Source organism: Thamnophis sirtalis, unplaced genomic scaffold (assembly GCF_051295495.1).
Source record: "Thamnophis sirtalis isolate CommonGarterSnake01/CBP01778 unplaced genomic scaffold, rThaSir2_p1.2 scaffold_9, whole genome shotgun sequence".
In the NCBI taxonomy this organism is placed as follows: domain Eukaryota; kingdom Metazoa; phylum Chordata; class Lepidosauria; order Squamata; family Natricidae; genus Thamnophis; species Thamnophis sirtalis.
In genome coordinates this window covers 24,968,471-24,990,527 of record NW_028261389.1, presented here as the reverse complement: position 1 = coordinate 24,990,527, position 22,057 = coordinate 24,968,471, and the positions used below count along the sequence as shown (strand labels likewise).

Sequence of the window (22,057 nt, the reverse complement as noted above, 5' to 3'; positions counted from 1 at the left end):
ACATGCATAAATTTACAACATGGCTAGGAGGACAAAGGCCCAAAGGTATGTTGCCTGTAATACCAGAAAAATAACAGCCATAAGGCTCAGATAGCCTGATCTTTCATTAATCTGTCCAGTTCCCTTTTAAATTGGTTAATTTATCATGAGATGGCAGCAAATTCCACACTATTAATTTTGCAAATGTAATGCAAATCTCTGCCAACTTCTGTGTAAATCTTCATACATACAAGCAATTGCTATACCATAAGGAAACCCAATGATAATTTCACAGTATTTATTAGATAGGTGTTAACAGGAAATTAAAAGGAACCTTTGCAATGATGTTCCCATTTCACAGGAATAAAATCAGCACAAAATCATATTTTGAATGCAGAGGAACCAGACTCACTGCTAAGCACCTGTAGTTGAAGCTCCTAGAGATACTGCAGATACTAAAGAACCTCTGTATATAAAAAAAGTTTTATATAATCATATATATGTTCACTAGTACAAATAGATTCAATAGCTTCATTTACTAATCATTATTTAATCATTGTTAATTGAATTGATCTAATTGGTTGACTGTTGTTCCCGGAACTGTGCACAATCAATCATATTTCAATTTAGAATAATGTGCAAACATTGTCAATGAACACATCCTCTAAGGGTGGAAATGATCACAGTACAATAAGACTCTAAATGAACTAAAGAAATTCACAAAAGGAAACTTTTTCTTTTTTCTCCCCTTGTGTAGACTAGGATACATACTCAACAACTGGTGATGAATGGAAGAAGATAGTTATGCTTAATCAAATTTGTATGGCCATGGGAAACATCTTTCAAGAAACAGTTTGCTAGTGTACTAATCTACTTCCAGAAGTTCAAACTTCATATTAGCACTTTTATTTAAGAAATTTATTTATGAAAATTCATATAGCCATCCAATTCACACAGAGCAAAATTCTACATCTCCAAATTATCAGACATGCCTTCCTCGTGCCATAGCCCCAGAGCAGCTACAGATTTCTTGAGGAATGCCTTCTACAACTTTTTCATTTTGATATTTCGATAATAGTTACCACCTGATCAAGATAATTATTGAAAATTCTTTCCAGATCCAATGATGAGATGTTAACCAGGAACATCTATTCTGTATAAACCTAACATTTTGGAGTTGTGGGTGTTGCAGTTTACTTTGGGTATTTATATGATTTAGAGCCAGTTTGGTATTATGATTAAGGCACCAGGCTAGAAAGTGGGAGATGGTGAGTTCTACTTATTCCTGCCTTAGGCACAAAAGTATCTGGATGACCTTGGTCACATACACACTCAGAAGGCAATTATTCACAAACAGTCACCAATATGGTATGTAATTGTAGGTGACTCCCTTCATAACCAAGAGTTATAATCTCTCAAGAGTCCCAGAACTGAAAATATTTTTGACAGTGAAATCTGTTCAGCTCAAAAGCAAATGACACAAAGGATGGAATACAAAATGGGAATGCCATTGTTCACTGTTCAAAAGCCATCTTCAATAACTTTTTTCTTTAAATTGATCATTACCTGGGTTTTTAAAAAAAGTCTCTTCAAGTCAGTGTTGACTCAGGATGATTGCCTGGACAAGATTTTCAGAAATGGTTTGCTATTGTTTACTTTCTGGGTCTGAGACAACCCAAGATCATCCAGCTAGCTTTCATGCATAAGGCAGGTCTAAAACTCACAGTCTCTTGGTTTCAAGCCTGATGCCTTAACTCAGGGGTATCAAACTCATGTTGTCACAGCAGCATCATGTGATGTATTGGGACTTTTACCCCCTTCGTGAAACTGGGTGTGGGCGTGGCCAGTGTATGACACATTCATCCTGTGGGCCAGGAGTTTGACAGCCCCGCCTTTGTTGTTGTTAGTTGTGAAGTCATGTCCGACTCCATGGACAATTTTCCTCCAGGCCTTCCTGTCCTCTACCATCCTCTGGAGTCCATTCAAGTTCATACCTACTGCTTCGATGACTCCTTCCAGCCACCTCATTCTCTATCATCCCATTCTTCTTTTGCCCTCAATCGTTCCCAACATTAGGCTCTTCTCCAGTGAGTCCTTCCTTCTGATTAGGTGGCCAAAGTATTTGAACTTAATCTTCAGGATCTGGCCTTCTAAAGAGCAGTCAGGGTTGATCTCCCCAAGGACTGACTGTTTTGATCGTCTTGCAGTCCAAGGGACTCACAGAAATCTTCTCCAGGACCAACATTCAAAGGCCTCAATTCTTTCACGCTCAGCCTTTCTTATGGTCCAACTTTCACAACCATATATTGCAACTGGAAAAACTATAGATTTGACTATACGCCCTGCCTTAACCACTGCACAAAACTGGCTCTCTAATTTATTACTAAGCGATCATTAAAACATTGGGAGGACAGTGAGAAATAGCATTCAGGAACAAGCATAGAAAGAGCCCACTTCCTTTAAAAAATGTTGAATTACCAAAGATTTCTGATGGGCTATGGCTGCAGGAACTGCTTACGTAATTATAGTTAAGAATAAGCAGCCTGTTAATCGTCTCCTTTCTGTAGCTACCTGGAAAAAAAATCCTGAAAATCTCTGGAGATTTGGGGGAAGTCTCTGCAAGCTACTACACGTTATTCAGGATCAAAAAATATCTCCCCCAACTTTTTTGTGGAGGGAAACAAAGGTCTTGAAAAGGAGGGATGATCATATGACCTTACATTATCTTCTTTCAGAAAATTGCTCTTATACCAGTTGAGGAATCATTCCTACAAACAAACCATCAACTCTCTACAGATACTTTGCAGAACAGAGAGCAGGAAAGTTCTTCTTTAACTGGTTCCAAACTTATTTATTTTATGTAGTATACAGTAGATAATCTTTCTGACACATTTAGAAGTGTAATATATGTAAACCACCATTCTTGGTTCCTTGTCTAGATCTTAAAATATTTCAAGTTAATTAAGATAATATTGGTTCCATTTTTATTTAGGTGTGAAAAGTCTTTATATATATATATATATACATACATACATATATATTGGATAACTATACAAATAACACAATTCAATTTAAACCATAAACAGTTATCACCACAGTTGAGTGCTATCAAATATTTTATTTACAAAACAATTATTAAAACGCCTGATGCCAGATTTTCTTGTAATATCTTACCCATAGGGTAATAAGTCCACCATAATTACTAGGTGCTTTTTATATAATACAGAAGTATAACACCCTATGTTAATAGTTCTTCTACAAAAAAATTCACAAAGAACTATGAATTTGACCAAAAATACCAATGAAAAATAAGACTCAAAATTACAATTTCCCCTTACTTTACATAACACAGAATAGGTTTTAAAAGGCACAACTTTGAAATGTGTATAAATGTAAGGAATTGTCTTAGCAAAGGAGCCCAGGACCAGGCGTTATAAATTGGTTGTCATCTTTTATGATAAGTCTCACACATAGCAATTGCTTTCTTTTTGCTCTCATAAGGTTCTTATCATAGCAGTTGTCCTATAGGAGTCCAAATAACCCTTTTCTTGGATGTGTTTGTGCTAATTTCCATAGTCTTAATGTCCAATATCAAGACTTTGATAGATAATATTTAGGGCTCTTCCACACACCCCAATGGACCATCCAACTTCTAGCTATCCTTTAGATCAGTGTTTCTCAACCTTGGCAACTCCTAACATGTATGGACTTCAACTCCCAGAATTCCCCAGATAGTATACCATTTCTCTAGAGCAGTGTTTCTCAACCTTGGCGACTTTAAGTCCTGTGGACTTCAACTCCCAGAATCCCCCAGCCAGCAGAGCTGGCTGGGGGATTCTGGGAGTTGAAGTCCACAGGACTTAAAGTCGCCAAGGTTGAGAAACACTGCTCTAGATCACCATATTGGTTTACCAGCAACTTCAGGGAGAAAGAAGACCTAAAGATGTGTTTTCCATCCAGGGTCAGATTGAAAGCAATGTGAAGTTATGGAAGGAAGGATTTCACTAAGGCTGATGTTATACATCCAGTAGAAGCAGATGTTTTTTCCTACCTGGTCTTTACAATACACTTCTTTTCTTTCACACATACAGTAATGTTCTATAGAAATGGGGCAGCACCCCTTGTAATTAAGGATGCATTATGTTTAATAACAATAGAGTGATATAAATACTGATAACATAGTACAAAACACAGTAATTTAAGGCAGTGATCATTCAATATTACACATCTTTTTTTTAAGGTGACACTTATTTGATCAATGGGAAAGTGCACCACGATATAAAGGTACAAGTGAAATTCACCTAAACACAACTACAGTAATGTGCTGCTTTAAAAAGCCTCAAATATCATTAGAAACTCAGGGCAACAGTAACAACTCTGGAAAAAAGCAAGTGGAGGTTTTTAAAAAGAGACAAAAAACTTATTTCATTTTCCTTTAGTAAAAATTTGCTCATTCCAATGTGTTTTCCTTAAAGATCATTTACAACGTTTCAGTGAGAAAATATGGATGCTAATCAAACACTGCATGTCAAATATCTTTACAAATCCCAGATATATAAGCCAGTATTGTGATCACTGCATTACATGTTGCGTTGCATGAAGCCATTACTTGTCTGCCATGTGACACATCGATGCTGCAGGAGAAACTATGAAGAGCAGTACAGAAAAGGAAGGAGTTATCTTCCATTTTCTCTTGATTACCCTCCCTCTCAATCTGCTTTTTAAAATTTGGACTGCCTACCTTCCACCAAGAAGCTAAAATAAGCATGTGGAACAAGCATATGAAATGGGAAATGAATATTTACTTAGGGGGAAAGCATTGATACCCTCCTTTTGCCTGCCTGTAATATACTTTAAAATCTTATCTATTTTTTTTAAACAGAAAAAACAAACAAACCCAGAAGCAATCTGGTTTTAACCCTGGGCTTATTTCTGGCCCATAGGAAAACTGGGTGCTTCTCAGTCAACACTTCTAGCTGTTAAATTGTGTAGGTTGATAATGATAAAAATGCTAAGCCATGCGCTGAAAAAGAAAGCATGTCCTCCTTACTGTAAGATCTCCCCTATCTATCTTGAGGGACTAGACATTTTTAAACTGTATTAATAGCTGCATTTGAAGGAGGGTTTCAAGAAGCTAACTCCACACAATTTTAACACAAAAAAATGGACTCAAGACAGGAAAATTAGAGGATTCTGTTTATGGTAGCTTAGTGTGATGTAGATTATTAAATCAAGACTTTTTTTTTTGATGACCAGACTGGATGAGTTTAAAATCCATTATGCTTCCATGGTGTGCTGAGGAACATAGGCCTGTCTGATACAGATAACTTCTACTGCAATTGTAGGTTTATGAACAAGCAAAGCAGATGGAGAACATTCAGTGATAATTGAAATGACATATATTAGGGCAGATTTTAGCATGTGGAGAAAGACACACAATGAAAGACACACCTTGGCCTACATAATGCTAATAGCAGCACTAAAACCTTGCTTGCTTGGAGGAACCATTGCACTGGCCTAGAGCAGTAGAGCATGCCATGCTTATAGTCACGTGCCCAGGAGATTTCCCATCTTCATAGTCATTACCAATGTTCACATAAGACTTCCGTTACTCTACTAACAGGCATAGACCATTTTGTCTGTGTTGTTTTTAAATTAAATATGTAGGATTGATATTATTACCAGTCGTGTTTATTTTGCCCATCCTGTGGTTGCTTCCCCATTGATGTAGGCAAAGCCAGGAAAGTGTTGCATGTGCTCATATTCAGAATTTCTCCGTGTGGTTAACGGGGTGTACATGTCATTGGAATTTCCATATCTTGTGGAATGCATTGGTGGACTTGTATAGCAAGGGTTTGCTGAGGGCACCTCCGGCCAGCGAGGTGTAACTGGAGATGGATGCAATCTTGGGGTGCTGCTCATCAAGCATGGCTCCATCCGTGAAGACGGGCTATTGAAAGGGTACTAAAGACACAAAAGTAAATTGTCAAAACATTTGTCATGCAATTACAGTTCAGATTCCTCTGTCCCTCCACCCCCCCTCCACCCTGAAAAAAAAATGCAAATTCTGACAGCTGTCTCCTTAACTTTTTATGGTGGGAAATATAGAATTATAAACATCTGGGAAAACAAAGTTGGCCTAGGATTTTTTAACCCAGGACACAATAAATCTATCCCTTCTCCATCAAATCAGCAAGCACAAGATAAATAATAAAGGTTTGCTATTGCAATTAATATAAAATAAACATTCCTCTCATTGTATCACAAACTATCACATATTGTACAATTGTATGCAAACATTTAGGCACACATTAAACACTGAATGTTTTAATGAATTCCTAAGTGAAAAGTTCCTGATCTTGTAACTAAAGTTAAGGTGAAAAATCAAGCAAATTGGAGGAAGATGTAAATTCTATTGTGTGGGAATAAGCCTTGATGTGAAAGACGTTTTTTCATTCACAGTTTCCATCTTTACTCCAAAGCCTTTTTGCTCCAGATTTCAGGCCTACCTGAAACCTGTATTTCCTCACTTAAAAACCATATTCTTTATTTGGAAACAGAGAAAGGCCTAGTTTAAAAAGAAAACATTTTCAGTCAGACATGTTAATATTTGCTGAGTCTTTTCTAGAAGGAAACTTTACAGGGATTTTTTTTTTTTGCTGAAAGAAGAAAAAATGATATTATAATTCACAGGTTGAGGATTAAAAAAGTTATAGACAAAGTGAGGGCTTGAAGGAATTTGCATGACATATAGGAGGGAGGATTGTAGGGTTGTGTTTGTTGACGAGAAGGACAAAAGTCATATTTCAGCCCCCTTTTTTTCTTTTCTGTTTTTTCTTTAGATTTGGCTTTTAATGTATATAAAAGTCTTTAATGTATATAAATAACTTCTTGTATCGTTCATTGAGGCATGACACAATGCATAATACTGGGGCAAGACCATGGCTTCCTAGACCATGGTCTGCATTACCTGGGGCTTAATTCTGGTCCGTGAGGCCAGCCTTAAAATATCAAAGGATCGGCCTGAGGTGCCTCTGCTGGCCAAAATGGGCCACAGTTTTCAGTCTCCATGGCCTCCTGCAGGACTCTGCCGGCAAAAAACAGGCTCCGCGGAGGCACCCTTTTGGCTGTCAAAGTACTGCAGGCGGCCATGGAGACCGAAAACGGTGGCCCGTTTTGGCCAGCAGAGGCACCTCAGGCCGATCCTTTGATATCTGGCCGCAAAGTACTGGAGGTATCTTTCCAATCTTCTCCCCTCCTGCTTGTCTCCACCCCCCCCCGGCCCTTGGAGAACTACCATGCTGATCTGGCCCGCAAAGAAATCCAGTTTTACACTCTGACCTATGTGAAAGGCTACTGGCAAGGGACAGACTGCACCTCACAAGAACTGGAAATAATATATTTGGAAAATGACTGGCTCATCTTATCAAAAGAGCTTTAAATTAAAATTGAAGGGGGAGGCTGGCCAATCTTAATGACTTTTAGAACCTAATGCCAACTAAAACCACTAGATAATCAATCACATAAAGAAGTAGGCACTAAAAAGAAAGAAGAAATAAAAAAATAAAAACACAATGAAACAGAGAGAGATGGAAAGGATGGAAATCCCGGTTACAAAGTAGGAGATATAAGGAACATACCAAAGACACATAAAGGACTGAAATGCCTATAAACCCTCAAAATTTAGGGAGCAAACAGGGTGAACTTGAATTATTAGTACATGAAGGCAGATACGATGTAGTTGCCATTACTGAAACTTGGTCGGATAAAACTCTGTCTTCTCATTGGCAGTGCAGATTGACCGACAAGAAAAGAGTCTCCTTAAACATGGCCATGGATTCGATGATCCATCATTCCCCATTTTATTAACATTCTGAGGCAAGCAAGGCCAGACAAAAAGAAAGGGCTAATAAACAACTGTAAAAACAAGGGGAACAGGGACACAGTGAGTGGTTTCTCTGTATAGCCAGCCCGGTCATTCCCCTCCCCCACTCCCCATTGATGCAGCTGCATTTATGAATATGTCATGAATATAAGAAAGAATAATTGCTGGAAAATAATATGCCATTGCAAATATGTAGTATTTTTTTTACAATAAAATCTGTGATGGCTGAAACCCCAGCATGGAAAGATTTGTACGGGTAGGTCAGCTAATTGCAAATGAGTCAGGGACTTTTTTCCCCCACTTCCAGTGAAGAGACTATTGAGAAACAATATTTTTAAAATCCGCCTTGGACCCTGCCTGCCTATTAACTCCACCAGTGAAGCATCTATTCAGCCTTGTTGGAGTGTCCAAGGCTTCACCATCTGTGCGGATGCCTGCCCAAGAAGCCTCAATCACCTTTCACACGCCGCATCCGGTTTAATGAAGGGTGCTTAAGCATGCTGATCTCAAAACACTGGGGCCTACTGATCTTTGCGTAGTATAAAGGCGATGTTTGTTGGAGAGCTCTTGACAGGAAATTACCATTTTCTGGGTCAACTCACTTGCCTTCCCCATGCTGTTGAACCTTGACAAGAAACACTGGCCCCTTTAAGTTGGGGTGACTTTAAGCTGATGGTTGTTAAGGCCCTTTCTCCCCCAAATTTGAAATGAGCTCTAGTTCTTTCCTGTTATTGTTTTAGAAAATGCTATTTTAAGTTCTCCTCCCGCCCAACCAAGATTGGGTTCTTGAAGATCAGGCTGAAGAATAATTTCTTTCTTCTTATCCTTCAGCTTCCTGGTTGATTATGCAGAATTTAAGGTGTCTCTCTTCAAAGCAAAAATATTTTCCTTATGAATGCAACCCTTAACATGATAAGAGTTGTTTTCACGTTTTAGAGAATCTGATATAAAGCGAAATATTGCTTTCAAATATTTAGCCTTACAGAGTTGTAATATATTTCGCTGGTCTTTTAAAAATGCCCATTGGGTATGGAATGTATGTTGTAAAATCAAGACAAAATACAGATATTTTTTTAAAAAATGATGGTTTTATATATAATATTACAATCCTTGTTTTCCATGTCAAATGCTTCTCCGTCTTTCACTTAATGTACAATATCATAGGATTATTGAAATTCAGACTGAAACCAAATTTATTGGTGAATTCAGAAGACAGCCATATTGGTCTAGTGGTTAAGGCAGCAGGCTAGAAAGCAGAAGATTGTGAGTTCTAGTCCTGCCAGGCATGAAAACTGACTGGATGACTTTGGGTCAGCCCAATTCACCTCACAGAATTGTTGTGGAGAAAATAGCCAGAGAAAGGAATATTAGATATATTTACTGCAATAATAACAACAATAACAACAACAATAATAAATACAAGTCAATTGTATTTGTGAACCAGTCAATTATATCAATGGTATTTGTGACCAATCTTTAAATGTTAACTCGACTGAGTTTCATGCATAATGAATAAAAGAAATGATGATGATGATGATGATGATGATGATGATGATGATGATGATGATGGTGGTGGTGGTGGTGGTGGTAAAAACAATGATACCCATTGTCATCGGAGCACTTGGTACCATGTCCAAGAATTTTATAAAACACATCAAGAAATTGCAGCTTCCTGCAATAACACCAGCAGAACTGCAAATAACTGCACTACTCAGAGCATCGTACAACTTAAGAAGGTACTTGGTTGATACCTAAGATGCTGGCAGCCACCCGTATCAACCATTACTACCAGTCAATGGTATTTGTGATGCATTTTTGAAGGTTCAGTTGACTGAGTTTCATGTTTAATGAATAAAGTATATAATAATAATAAAAGTGGGATTACAAAATCCTGCTCTAGCTCAGGATACAGTCCTCTACTGTCCTGTTACTACCCTCTCTCAGTGCCTGGAGGCTATGGGAGCCTAGGTGTATGGAGCCCCCGAGATCCGGGACTTTGCCATCTTTAATTCTGGATGTGGTTGTACTACCCCAGATGGATCCAGTCCGCAAATTCGAGGTTCACGCACACATTTGTGAACTGGTAGGGAAAGTAAGTGAATACCACCCTTGACAAATAACTCAACAAGGTGAAGGATGCAAGTGCTCTGAACCTAAGAATTCACCCATCCATGCTGCATTTAAAGAAAAAAAAATCTTCTTTTGTTCACAATTATTTTATTCTGCTCAAAAGCAGTAAACCACTGTGGAAAATAAAATAGGCACACCAAACCTGGAGGCCTCTGAAAGTTTCTCTTTAGAAGGTTAATTGTTTACTGTTCATAAATATTATAAGAATATAGCCTGCATTTGTCAGAACTTTGTCAATTTTCTTATCAACTAACAAACTTAAAAGCAAATGAATAATCAAACACTGAGTGGGCACTTGTGAAAAGGGGCAGAGTTTGATCTTGTGGCCGCAGCTACCACCCTGGGTTTTTTTTTTGAAATCACTTCTTGTGGCTGCCATGATGGATGTTTTATTTAACCCAGGTGTCCCAACACTCAGGGCTCTCAATGGATTGGCTTTGTTCAATGGCATGCCAGAAACTGAGCCCTGCAAACAAGTAAAACCCCATTCACGGGATGCAGGCAACACACAAAACCAAGCCCCATCCAGTCTGCAGAAAAACTTCTCTCCATGGAACAGGTCCCTGGTGTCCAAAAGGTTGGGGGGGGGCACTGATTTAATGTAATGAGCTAGGAAATTGATGGGGAGGGATTGACACTGACCTGTGAAGAGTTTCTGTGATAAGCTGAGTAATGGAGGGGCGCAGAAATAGTGCTGTCATGTGGTAAAGATGGATATTGGCTCTGCATTGGGTGGGAGTGCTGGTTTCCGTAAGTACCATAGTTGTAACTTCCCGTGTACCTGGAAAAACATAGAAGAATCTTGGAACTGTATTTCATACAATAATCCCTTCCCCAAACTGAGGCTAATTGGAAAAGTTAGTTTGGTTTAGTGGTTAAGGCACCAGGCTACAAAGCCAGATATTGGGAGTTCGAGTCCCACTTTAACCATGAAAGCCAGCTGGATGACCTTAGGCCAGTCACACTCTCTCATCCCAAACCACCTTTACAGGCTTGTTTTGTGGAAAATAGGAGGAGGAAGAGGTGTTGGAGATGCCACCTTGAACTGTTTGAAAAAAATAGTAATGATAGCAATAGCACTTGGACTTATATACCACTTTACAGTGCTTTATAACCCTCTCTATGCTGTTTACGGAGTCAGCATATTGCCCCCAACAATTTGGGTCCTCATTTTACCCACCTTGAAAGGATGGAAGGCTGAGTCAATCTTGAGCTTGGTTAAGATTTGAACTGCCATCTCAGCAGTCAGCAGAAGTAGCCTGCAGTACTGTATTCTAACCCCGGTACCACATGGCTCCCATGATGGGATATAAATAAAACAATAATTCAAAGGGGCAATGCTAAGGATGGGTGTTGCATGCTAATGATTACCCTTTCCTCTACAAAAAAAAAGTATTAACCTACCCATGCTCTTCTCTGTGGTGATAAACAGGTATCCTATGTGTCACAGATGAATGAGGGACATGAGGACTTCTCATGCAAGGCAGCGGTTGAGAGTTTTCAGCAGGTGATCCAGCAGCTGTAGTTACAGTATACGTGAGAGACCATGTATAGGACTGCATGGCCCCTACGTAAAGCAGAAAGAATTAGTTAGCTTCAATATCACTTTATAATCTCCACTAAAATCAAATGCAGGATGCTCTGTAGATTTTGTAGATTCCAGGAGGAGGAGGAGGTCTTAAATTTTCAGGGTTGGATACTCCTGCTTTAAACGATTCAGTATTAGGAGCGCAACTGGGGTCAGATTGAGGAAGACATGATTACAAATATAATTGTAATAGTTAGCTTTGTCTCCTATCAGATTCCAGGGTGGTTTACATTTGCAAATTGTTCCCAGAAGATGACTGAATAGGCCTGGTAGCACAGGAGTTGAAAAATGGCAAAGGCTAGAAGTATTTACCTTCCTCACATTAATATATAATTAATTAGTATACTCATTCCAAACAGTCTTTCCAAACCTTTTCCTTTAGTAAAAGTGGTAATCAGGACTTTATTGTAGGCATTTGCAAGTGGTATTTACTTACTCTCTAAGGCCATTTTCATTACCAAAGAGAAGGAAATTTTGATTGCTGCAACTCATAAATTGCATCTTACCCTGAGGTAAGATGGGCAGCCAATACATTTAATAAATAATGAATAAAAAGAATATTGTAGACTGGAAAATCTGTAGAAAAGACTAACCAAAATGACCAAGGATGGGGATAGGGCTAGAACAACAGAATACCAGTGATGGGAATTTGTTTCCATGTTATTTCTTTCCATTCCAAATGTCTTTTTTCTGTGCTTATCTCAGAAATACATCTGGTTTTCTTTTAAGATTCTTGGAATAATTCTTCTGCAAAAACTGAATGGAAGAGAAGCACTGTACAAAAAGCAGATTGGGCCACTTGCATTTATTAACATCACAAATCTTTCTCTTCATGTGTAAGTCCAGTTTTCCTATCGTTTGCAAGTGTACAGATATTAGGTAATTATGAGTTGATGCAAAAACACCAGTATATTCTTTAAGAGTTGGGTTATGGTACTTGGACTACAAAAATTCAAAGCTGGGATGTCAGGGGTGTGTTCATCCATGTGAGGCTGTGTGAATCTGAATGGGGAGGAACAAACTCACACTCAATCCTAGCCTGAGTGGCTATGGATTTTTGTCTCTCTAGGATTTTTGCTCTTTAGTCCTAGATGATTGGTGCACAATCTTGGGGGTCATCTTACCTCAATAACTCAAAGAATATGTGGCCACTTTAAACAAGACAGCCATTGTCTATCAACTAGAGGGGAAAAAAAGGATTACCCCAGAGTTCTATGAACATTTATATAGAGAAAACCAAGACTATACAAAGGAAGGTATACTACAATATCTGGAAAAGTCAGATCTGCGAAAGATACCAGAGGAAATAAAAGATATGCTCAATGAAGAAATTAAAATATCAGAGATAATTGAGGCCATACAAAGACAAAAGAATAATAAAGCTGCAGGGCCGGATGGACTGCCAGCGGAAATATATAAAGAATTCCAGGATATGCTTGTTCCAACGCTGTTGGAAGTTTATAATGCTGTGTTGAAAGAGGCGAAGATACCGTTATCATGGACGGAGCCTAACATTGTATGATTACCTAAGGTGGACACAGATCAGATGTTTATACAAAATTACAGACCAATCTCATTGCTAAATGCAGATTACAAGATTTTTGCTCTGATATTAGCAGAATGGTTGAAAAAAATCCTTATAATGTTCATCCACACAGATCAAAATGGATTCCTCCCCAGAAGACAAATTAAAAACAATATGAGAATTATGCTGAACATTCTCGAATATTATGAAGTGCATAATGAAAAACAGTTTGCACTATTTTTTCTCGATGCCCAAAAGGCATTTGATAATGTGAACTGGGAATTTTTGCATCAACAATTAGAACACATGGAATTTGGGGATAAATTTATAAACATGATTTCAGCAATATATACAAATCAAAATGCCAAGGTAATAATTAATGGTGAATTAACGCAAAGTATAGCAATTCAGAAAGGTACAAGACAAGGTTGTTCTCTATCCCCGCTACTGTTTATATTAACCTTAGAAGTTCTAGCTAGGAATGTACATAAAGAGGAACAGATAAAGGGACTAGAAATCAAAAAGGAACAATTTAAGCTACAAGCTTTTGCGGATGATCTAGTTTTCGTGTTAGAAGATCCTATAAAGTCTGGTATGAAACTCATTGAGGAATTGACAGAGTATGGGAAAGTAGCGGGTTTAAAGATAAATATGACAAAGACTAAAATGCTGGTTAAAAATATGACATCCAAATTGAAAGAGGGGTTAACAAAGAAATTGGGTATCCAAACTGTCAAAAAAGTCAAATATCTAGGTATACATTTATCTGCAAGGTGTTGTCCATCAAAGAATACAACTATACTAATTTGATCAATAAAAATAAAAAAGATTTAGAAAAGTGGAAAAACCTACAATTGTCCCTGATGGGTAGGATCGCAGTCATAAAAATGAATGTATTACCAAAATTTCTTTTCCTATTTCAGAATATTCCCATTAAATTAGAAAATGTTTTTTTTAAGGATTTGAATCAATTGGTTTCGAAATTTATTTGGCAGGAAAGAAAACCAAGAATAAAACTCTAAGCTATGCAAGACATTAAGGAAAAAGAGGATTTGGTGTACCAGATGGGGAACTTTATTATACTGCGGCCACCCTAACATGGTTAAACGAATGGATAATGTTGAAAAATAAAAGATTATTCAAATTGGAAGGCCATGACCTCCAAGCAGGATGGCGTGCCTTCCTTTGGTATGAAAAAGGATCTGCACACAAATATTTCAATAGACATTACATCAGACAGTCCCTGTTATTAATATGGAACAAAATTAAACACAACTATTATACCAAAACAACCATTTGGCTATCTACGATGGAAGCATACATACACCCCAATTTAATTAATATGGAAAATATAGTTACATATAAAGAATTATTGAACAGACAGGGGGAGATTAAAACTAGATTAGAATTGGCATCACAAGGGGTACAGGTAGAGTGGTGGTCCTATTTACAGATACAATCAAGGTTTGCACAGGATAGGAAGAAGGAAGGTATTGCCAAAGATTACACAATATTAGACAAACTTTTGATACAGACAGAAAACAGATTGATCAAAGTGTTGTATAGATTTTTGTTGGAACATCAGCTAGAGGAGGAACATGTCAAAGAAACTATATATATAAGACAAGACAGCCCTTGCCAGCTGTGCTCATATCTTGATCAGGAGGCTGTCTAAATGATCACTCATACCTAATTCCCTCACAGATAGATCACAATACTGTGCTTTGCATGGGACTATCCTTGAAGACCATTCAGATGATGTAGCTCATCCAGAATGTAGCAGTATAGCATGCTTTGGGCATGCCTTGGTGTGTTTATGTAACAACACTATTCTGAGAGCAGCACTGGTTGCCAGTTAGCTTCTGAGTGCAATTTAGGGTGGTTATGACCTATGACCTATGAAGCCCTTCCCAGTGTAGGGTCTGGTTATTTGAGGGACAGTGCTGTCTCCCATGGTTTTTGCCCATTTGGAAAGATTGGATAGATTCAGTGTCCCAAAGGTGTTTCAAGAGGCAAGTGGACTTTCTGGGTTTTTTTCTTTGAAGATGTTTCTTTCTCTACCCAGAAAGTCCAGTTGCCCCTTGAAAAAGCACCTTGGGGACATCCGTGACCTGGATGACTGAGACTCTCCATAGACAATGTAAGCCACACAGAGTTGCTTAGAATTGGGTAGAATCTAAATTTCATTAATAACTCGATCAGTATATTCCATCCCTAATCTTCCTCCAGTTTTATTCAAAGGATTTGTTATGGCCTTTAAAATAAAGATGAATTTTGCAGCCCTACGCCTAATAATTCACCGATGCTACTGATGATTGCATAGTCTTAAAAAATTCTATTTTCATCCTGTATAAAATTGGGGTGAAATGAAAATTTCTTCCTCCCTTCTCCCTCACAGTTTTAGGTCAACATTATCCTTTCAAAGGTCTACAAACAAGCAGTTCTTCTTAGCCTTACCAACCTGTGGTGGTTGCTAAGCCAGCATACTCTGGGGACTGACTGGTTATAGGAGAGGGAACGGATGGAACATCCACTGAGGTGGCAGATTTCGCTGGAGAGAAAGCAACAGGGGAGGGACTCGATGGGACAGGTTCTGCCACTATGATCTCTTCTCGTACTTCAACTGCAGCCAGGAGAAAAAGGAGTAGAAAATATAAACATGAGAATTATATCCCAGCATTCATTATTTCCCCCCATTCATTATTCCCCTCCCCCAGGATGCAACCACCTCTTCAATAAAATTATAAATGAATATTGCAAGCTCTTAAAGCAAACTTTATCTCAAGGCACTTTAGTACAAACATCTGTCATGCCTTAAGACAGGGATGTCAAAGTCAATTTTATTGAAGGCCGCATCACAGTTGTGTTTAACCTCAGGAGGCCGGAGCGGGCATGGCCGGCTTGACTTCACTCGTGTCGGGGGCGCCTGTGGTGGCCTGAGTGCTCACGCAGCCCTCCTGAACTCTTTTTCCCTGGCAGAGGATTGCAGGAGGCCATCACAGAGACCTAAGCTCTGTTTTCGCTGGCAGAGGCACTCTAGGCCGATCCTTCGCTGTTTCCAGGGTGGCCCCCTGGGCCAGATTGAAGCACCCCATGGGATGGATCAGGCCCTCGGGTCTTGAGTTTGACACCCCTGCCTTAAGTGAAGCTTTTCTGGTGGGCCAGTCTTTCTCTCAGCCCAACCCACCGCACAGGGCTGCTGTTGTGGGGTAGGGGAAAAAGGAGGAGGAAGGAGTATTAGTGATGTTTGCTGTCTTGAGTTATTTGTAAAAATACTAAAGGTAGGACAAAACATAAATAAATAAATAAATCAACAAACAAATAAAATTGCTAAAAATGAATATTAATTACTGATGATATTTATTAACACATGTACATAAAATAAATAAACCTAAATCAAATGAATTAAATTATTTTTCCGGAGTGCTTAGTGTAAATAATATAGTGGAACCAGTACATGTGCATTGAGAACATCTAGAATGGGAAGTCTAGGTTCAGACAGCTGAAGTTAACTGCCCAAACTATCTGGATATAACAGGAATTTAAATGTAACACAATTGCAATGCATCAAATGGGAGACAACTGGTGGGAACTGAGATGTTTTGGGAATGCTACTGCACAATAACAGCTACTTTTGAGAGTAATTTGGAAGCAGCTGCGATTTTAATGTGCCTTTCTGATCTTCAGGGAAGGACTTGTTGCTATTTTGCTAAAGTGGGAGAGAGAACTTTGTATAAAGCAGTCTTTGGGAAAGTTTGGTGGCCACTCTTGATAAGTCTCCCCCTTCTGTATGATGCATCAGCTTATTAGCCTATAATGCCTTTCGCAAAAGGCATTATGCAAATATAAAAAATTATTGAATATCAAGTGTGGCAGTAAAAGAATTGAAGATGATAGTTAGGGAGGGGGAAATCCCTGTGATATCCCCCTCTCCCTTGGTGCCCTAAACACATCCTTATTTTGCTGAATGGTTAATCCAGACCTGAAACAAGGCTGCAGATGCGAAACAGGAGTTCTCTGCTGTTCAGAGATTACATAGGGAAGTTGACACACTCTTCTACTTGGGAATCAAAGTTTTCTGAGCTTTCTATGAAATAAGTTTAATAGTTTCTAAGGTTTCAAGCCTGCAAACTCAAGGGTTACCTTTGCCCTGATTTAGACAAGATAAAGGGAAAGCTTCGCCCCTGTTTGGCCGAGTGGGTAGTAACTCAGCTGGACTGAACCAGTTTTATCGGTGGTGCCGTAGGCGCCACCATTTTGTTTTTTTGTTTCTGCACATGCACAGATGCAATTTTTTACTTCTGCATATGTGCGCGTAGCGTGAAGCGCATCCTTGAGTGAACTAGCAGTAGAAGAAGCTGTAACCCACTCCTGGAAAGCTCATATAGTATAGTCTTTTGATTTATAAAACTTCCATCTAGCCCACGGGTGTCAAACTCATGACATCACATTGCCATCATGTGACATTTCGTGACATTTCCCCCATTTGTGGAGCTGGAGTGGGCATGGCCTGTGTGCGATGCCTCCAAATCACGGGCCACCAGTTTGACACCTCTGATCTAGCCCATAATGTTCACTGGTGCTTCTAGACCAGCTCCCCGGTCTCTAACAAAGATGTAGTAGTTCTTTTTATCTGCAAAGCATCTTTGTAACTATTGAGCGTTAACCCATAACCCAGAGTACAGAAATACAAATAATGGGGAATCGTATTAAGTCAACACCAGTTAAATTTCATTATGACTTATTATAATGTGTGAGCATAGTCAGGCCTAATCAATTTTTGTCATTTGTACCACACACAAAAGTAGATGTTCCGTTGCCACATTTTTTCAACTATTCTAACAATAACAAACACAGATAAACATAGGACCATTTGGGGCGGATTGATGTCACTTCCAGACCTTGATGTAACCTTACCTATTCCAGTGCCACCTTTCATCGCCCTCATCAGTTCATTGGCTCTCTCCTGGCAGTGGAGTGATTCTAACAAGTACAACACATAGTCATCAAACATCAGGTGAATAAGGTGAAAAGATCCTGGTGACAAAATAATGTGAGGAAAAAAGTGAATGCCATTTGCATGAAACTCATTGGCATTTACAGTCCTGCTATTACTCACTTAATTGTGAGCCCCAGGGGAAAGAAAAAAGCTATGGTACCCAAGGGAGGCAGTGGGATGAACAGCTCTGGTTGCAGGCAATATGAGAGGTGCTACCAAAGACCCAAAGAGGCTGTCCATGGGTGTGAAGTTGCACTGCTCCTGCCCTCCTGCCAATCAGTTGTTTATAGACAAAAATGCTGTTCCTTTGAGTCAGTTTTGACTTCTGGCAGCTGTTCTCTGCATGGTTGTCTCAGCCTTCCATCTTTCCAAGGTGGGTAAAATGAGGACCCAGATAGTTGGGGGCAATTTGCTGACTCTGTAAACCACTTAGAGAGGGGTTTAAAGCACTGTAAAGTGGTATATAAGTCTAAGTGCTATTTCTATTTCTTGGCAGCCTTTTTTGAAAGTGCTCAATATTTCAAGGGCTAAAAGAACTGACAGGGCCAAGTTGATCTATCTGGGTAGAGTAATACTAGAATCAAGAGTTGTTGATTCCTGGCCTCATGCTTTAATCACTACACCAAACTGGTGGTTAGCAATAAAAGGAAATGTTATAAAAAAGAACCATTGTGGTTGTCAAACATACTGGGCACACCAATGAATTAACTGCAAATCTAGGGCAATCAAGGAACTTGCTTCATAATAAATATGATAAGGTCAATCTGCTTTGTGTCATCTCACTTTGGTGCTTTTGGTTCAGCTCTATCACTGGGCAGTGTGATCTTTTAACTATTCTTTCCCAGCTTCTCCTCAATTGCCTTCTAGTGGACAAAACACATTTATTTATTACACTTGCACCCTGCTGAATCTGACAACTGAGTGCTCAGTTTAGAATAATGGCACCTTTAAGACACAAAATATAAAACAAACAAATTAATAGCAACATAACCTGAAGAAAATGAATGCATGTGTCCTCAAACTGGTAAACTGGCAGAATCAGCTGGTAAACTGGCGCAGCTTCCAAATTTTATTTTATTCTTTTGTTAGACAACTATCCTACCATCCATCCAAGAGCTCAGGGTGATGAAGACAGCAGTTCTGTTTTTCAGTACAAGAATGACTTTGGAGGGAGGGACTGGCCCAAAGTCATTCAGGGAGTTTTTACAGCTGATGTATCTTCATGGTGTTCCTACAACCCCTTAGCTATGAAATCACACAGGTTCTGTCAGCAGTATGGCATACTGGCTTTACATGCAGGATGGAGGATGGATGACACTTGGTTTTTAACTCCGATGGTACTCATGGTAAAGGCCTGCATCCAGATAGACTGGATTCGGCTTTTCTAATCAGCAGTTGAAAATTATCAGAAATGCAAGGCACCAGATTATGGAAGATAAAAAAAAATAGAGCACCCTTCCCTGGGGGACTAGAAAATTGCTGTGTCTAGAATGACCTTTATAATAATTATCAATTTCAGCCAGAGTTAATGGCTGTATTTTTCAATCTCATTTGATAATTTGATAATCTAGACCTTCTGTTATATATCAGTTCCCAAAGATTTGAAGCAAATGCAAAAAAACCTCCAGCCGATCTGACTTAAACTCAGTCAAAACCTGGACATGCTTGAGGACAATATTCTAGTATGATTGCCTTTCAGTCAAGCCTACCTTGGATTTTTCTTTTGTTTCTCTCTAACTTCTCCTAACACATTCATAGGGATCTATCTTATCAAATAACTATATAATATGTAGGGAGAAATTCAATATTAAGATGCAAAAATAGCTCTGATGCCTACATTAGAGTTAACAATTTTTTATAATGTGAAAAAGTGTATTCTGATACTGTTTTCCACTTCCCTCCATGCCAACATCAAAAATGACTTCGCATTTTGTCCTATGGGATTAAAGGATCCTTGACAGATGGCTGTCTAACCTCTAACTGAAAATACCCAATAAAGGGGAGATTGTCTGGATAGGCAATTCTACCATCAAACTCCTCTCATTGTTAATTTCAACTATTATCTTTTTATATTATGCCAATAATGGGGATGATCGTTTTTGAGAAGAAAAACATTCAGGCTTTTTTCTACAACCCTAACCCTTTATCTGGGATGCGGTGGCTCAGATCAGGGGTGGGTTGCTGCCAGTTTTACTACCAGTTTTCAACCTGCACGCGTCAGGCGCCTGACGCATGCTGCACACACATACACTTTTCAATGTAAGTTGTTCTTTGCACATGCACAGAACAATTTACAGTGAATTGCACATGTGCAGTCACTAAAATCCAAAATGGCAGTGACTCAGCGGCGGTGATGGAACCAGTTAAGAGGCATGGCAGGCCTGGGTCGTTGCCTGTTCTGAGACCCAGGCCTGAATTCCACTACCGGATCGTCCGAACTGGACTGAACCGCAAGCAACCCACCTCTGGCTTAGATGCTGAGCTTGTCGATTAGAAAGGTTGGTAGTTTGATGATTCGAATCCCTAGTGCCACGTAATAAGTGTGCTCCCATTACTTGTCCCAGTTTCTGCCAACCTCGCAGTTCAAAAGCACGTAAAAAATGCAAGTAGAAAAATAGAAACCACCTTTGGTGGGAAGGTAACAGTGTTCTGTGCCTTCGGCGTTGAGTCATGCCGGCCACATGACCATGGAGACATCTTCAGACAGTGCTGGCTCTTTGGCTTTGAAATGGAGATGAACACTGCCCCCTAGAATCGGGAACATTTACCTAACTCTTTATCTAAATCATCACTTTCTATTGTGATAGAAAGTGATGATTTAGATAAAGGATGAGGGTTGTAGGGGAAAAAACCAGAATGTTTTCCTTCTCCAAAATGATCATCACCATTATTACTGCCTTCAACTCCACTAGAGCTCATTTGCTCCTTGAAAACAGCCACTTCCCAACTTTGTACATATAGAAAGATATGGAACTTCTTCACTTTTTTTTTTTTTTTTACTATGGTACAAAATTGCTCTTCTTGAAATCTCAGGAAGAAAAAAGTACCGAAGCTAGGGGCACTATGCAAAGTCATATCCCGAATTACTCTTGTGCCAAAACAGGACCACATCAAGAGGAACTGCGGGGCCACTTTCTTCAGGTAACCTGGTCTTTTTGCAGCTACCTGTCAATAAAAAGAAACAAGTGATCCAAAATGTGCTTATAAGGTATCATCCAAAGTGCATGGTCAATAGTTTGCATATGCTACATTCTTGTTAGAGAAATACAGGCTGTAATATGTTGGCTTGCAAGGTGGTCTCTAGATTAGAGATCTTTGTTAATAGAGAATAGCATGAACCTATTTAATTAAAATTGCAATTGTTGGCCAAAATATGTCAAATCTGATTGGTACTGGCCTTAATATTAGTATGGAATGTTGCATTTGGCACAACAGTATAAGGCTGATAATCTAATCTATATCTTCTTTGTCATATGAAAGTCTTAGTTGATAAAACATGATAAGCAACAGAGGTCAATATATACAGGCCAATCTGAAGCTGATGATGGCATATGGAAGAGTGTGAAAGAAGTAAATGGTAAAGAAAATGAATTAAAACTTGAAAAGTCAGAAGGAAATACAGTAATGTTTTGTGAAACTAAGTAAAAAGTAAAAAGTGTCATAGAGGTGATTGAAACAGGGATGGGAAGCTGGGAGTTCGCAAAATTTCACACTGGAGTATAAGACACACCAAGATTTTGAAGAGGCAATTTTTTAAAAAAAGGTTTTGCACTCTGCAGACCTCCCAAAAACGGCCCATTTTTCATGAAAACGGGCCCGTTGTTTGCCAAAAAAAGCACATGAATAGCCTTTAGGCAGCTTGTAGCGTGCTCCTGGGGGCTGGGGGGGGGGGAATGAGCAAAAAACAGCCTGTTTTTTTCATTCATTTTTGCCCTCTCCAGCCCCCAGGAG

General features: G+C 39.0%; 1 protein-coding gene across 5 annotated transcripts in view; it reads right to left on the bottom strand.

Annotated features, from left to right (window-relative positions):
- Positions 1–4,106: 4,106 nt before the first annotated feature.
- Positions 4,107–22,057, bottom strand: part of RFX4 (regulatory factor X4) — an 83,452-nt gene continuing 65,501 nt past the window's right edge. For 3 of the 5 annotated variants that reach the window (XM_087723098.1, XM_087723093.1, XM_087723097.1), the window contains 6 exons: positions 21,154–21,271; positions 18,025–18,144; positions 15,569–15,730; positions 11,399–11,561; positions 10,637–10,775; positions 4,107–5,943 (listed from right to left, as the gene is read on the bottom strand). In XM_087723098.1, the coding sequence (XP_087579224.1) occupies positions 5,671–5,943; positions 10,637–10,775; positions 11,399–11,561; positions 15,569–15,730; positions 18,025–18,144; positions 21,154–21,271 (975 nt within the window). In that variant the 3' untranslated portion in view covers positions 4,107–5,670. The remainder of the gene's footprint in view (positions 5,944–10,636; positions 10,776–11,398; positions 11,562–15,568; positions 15,731–18,024; positions 18,145–21,153; positions 21,272–22,057) is intronic. The other 2 variants (XM_087723095.1, XM_087723096.1) reach the window with 2 other exon arrangements.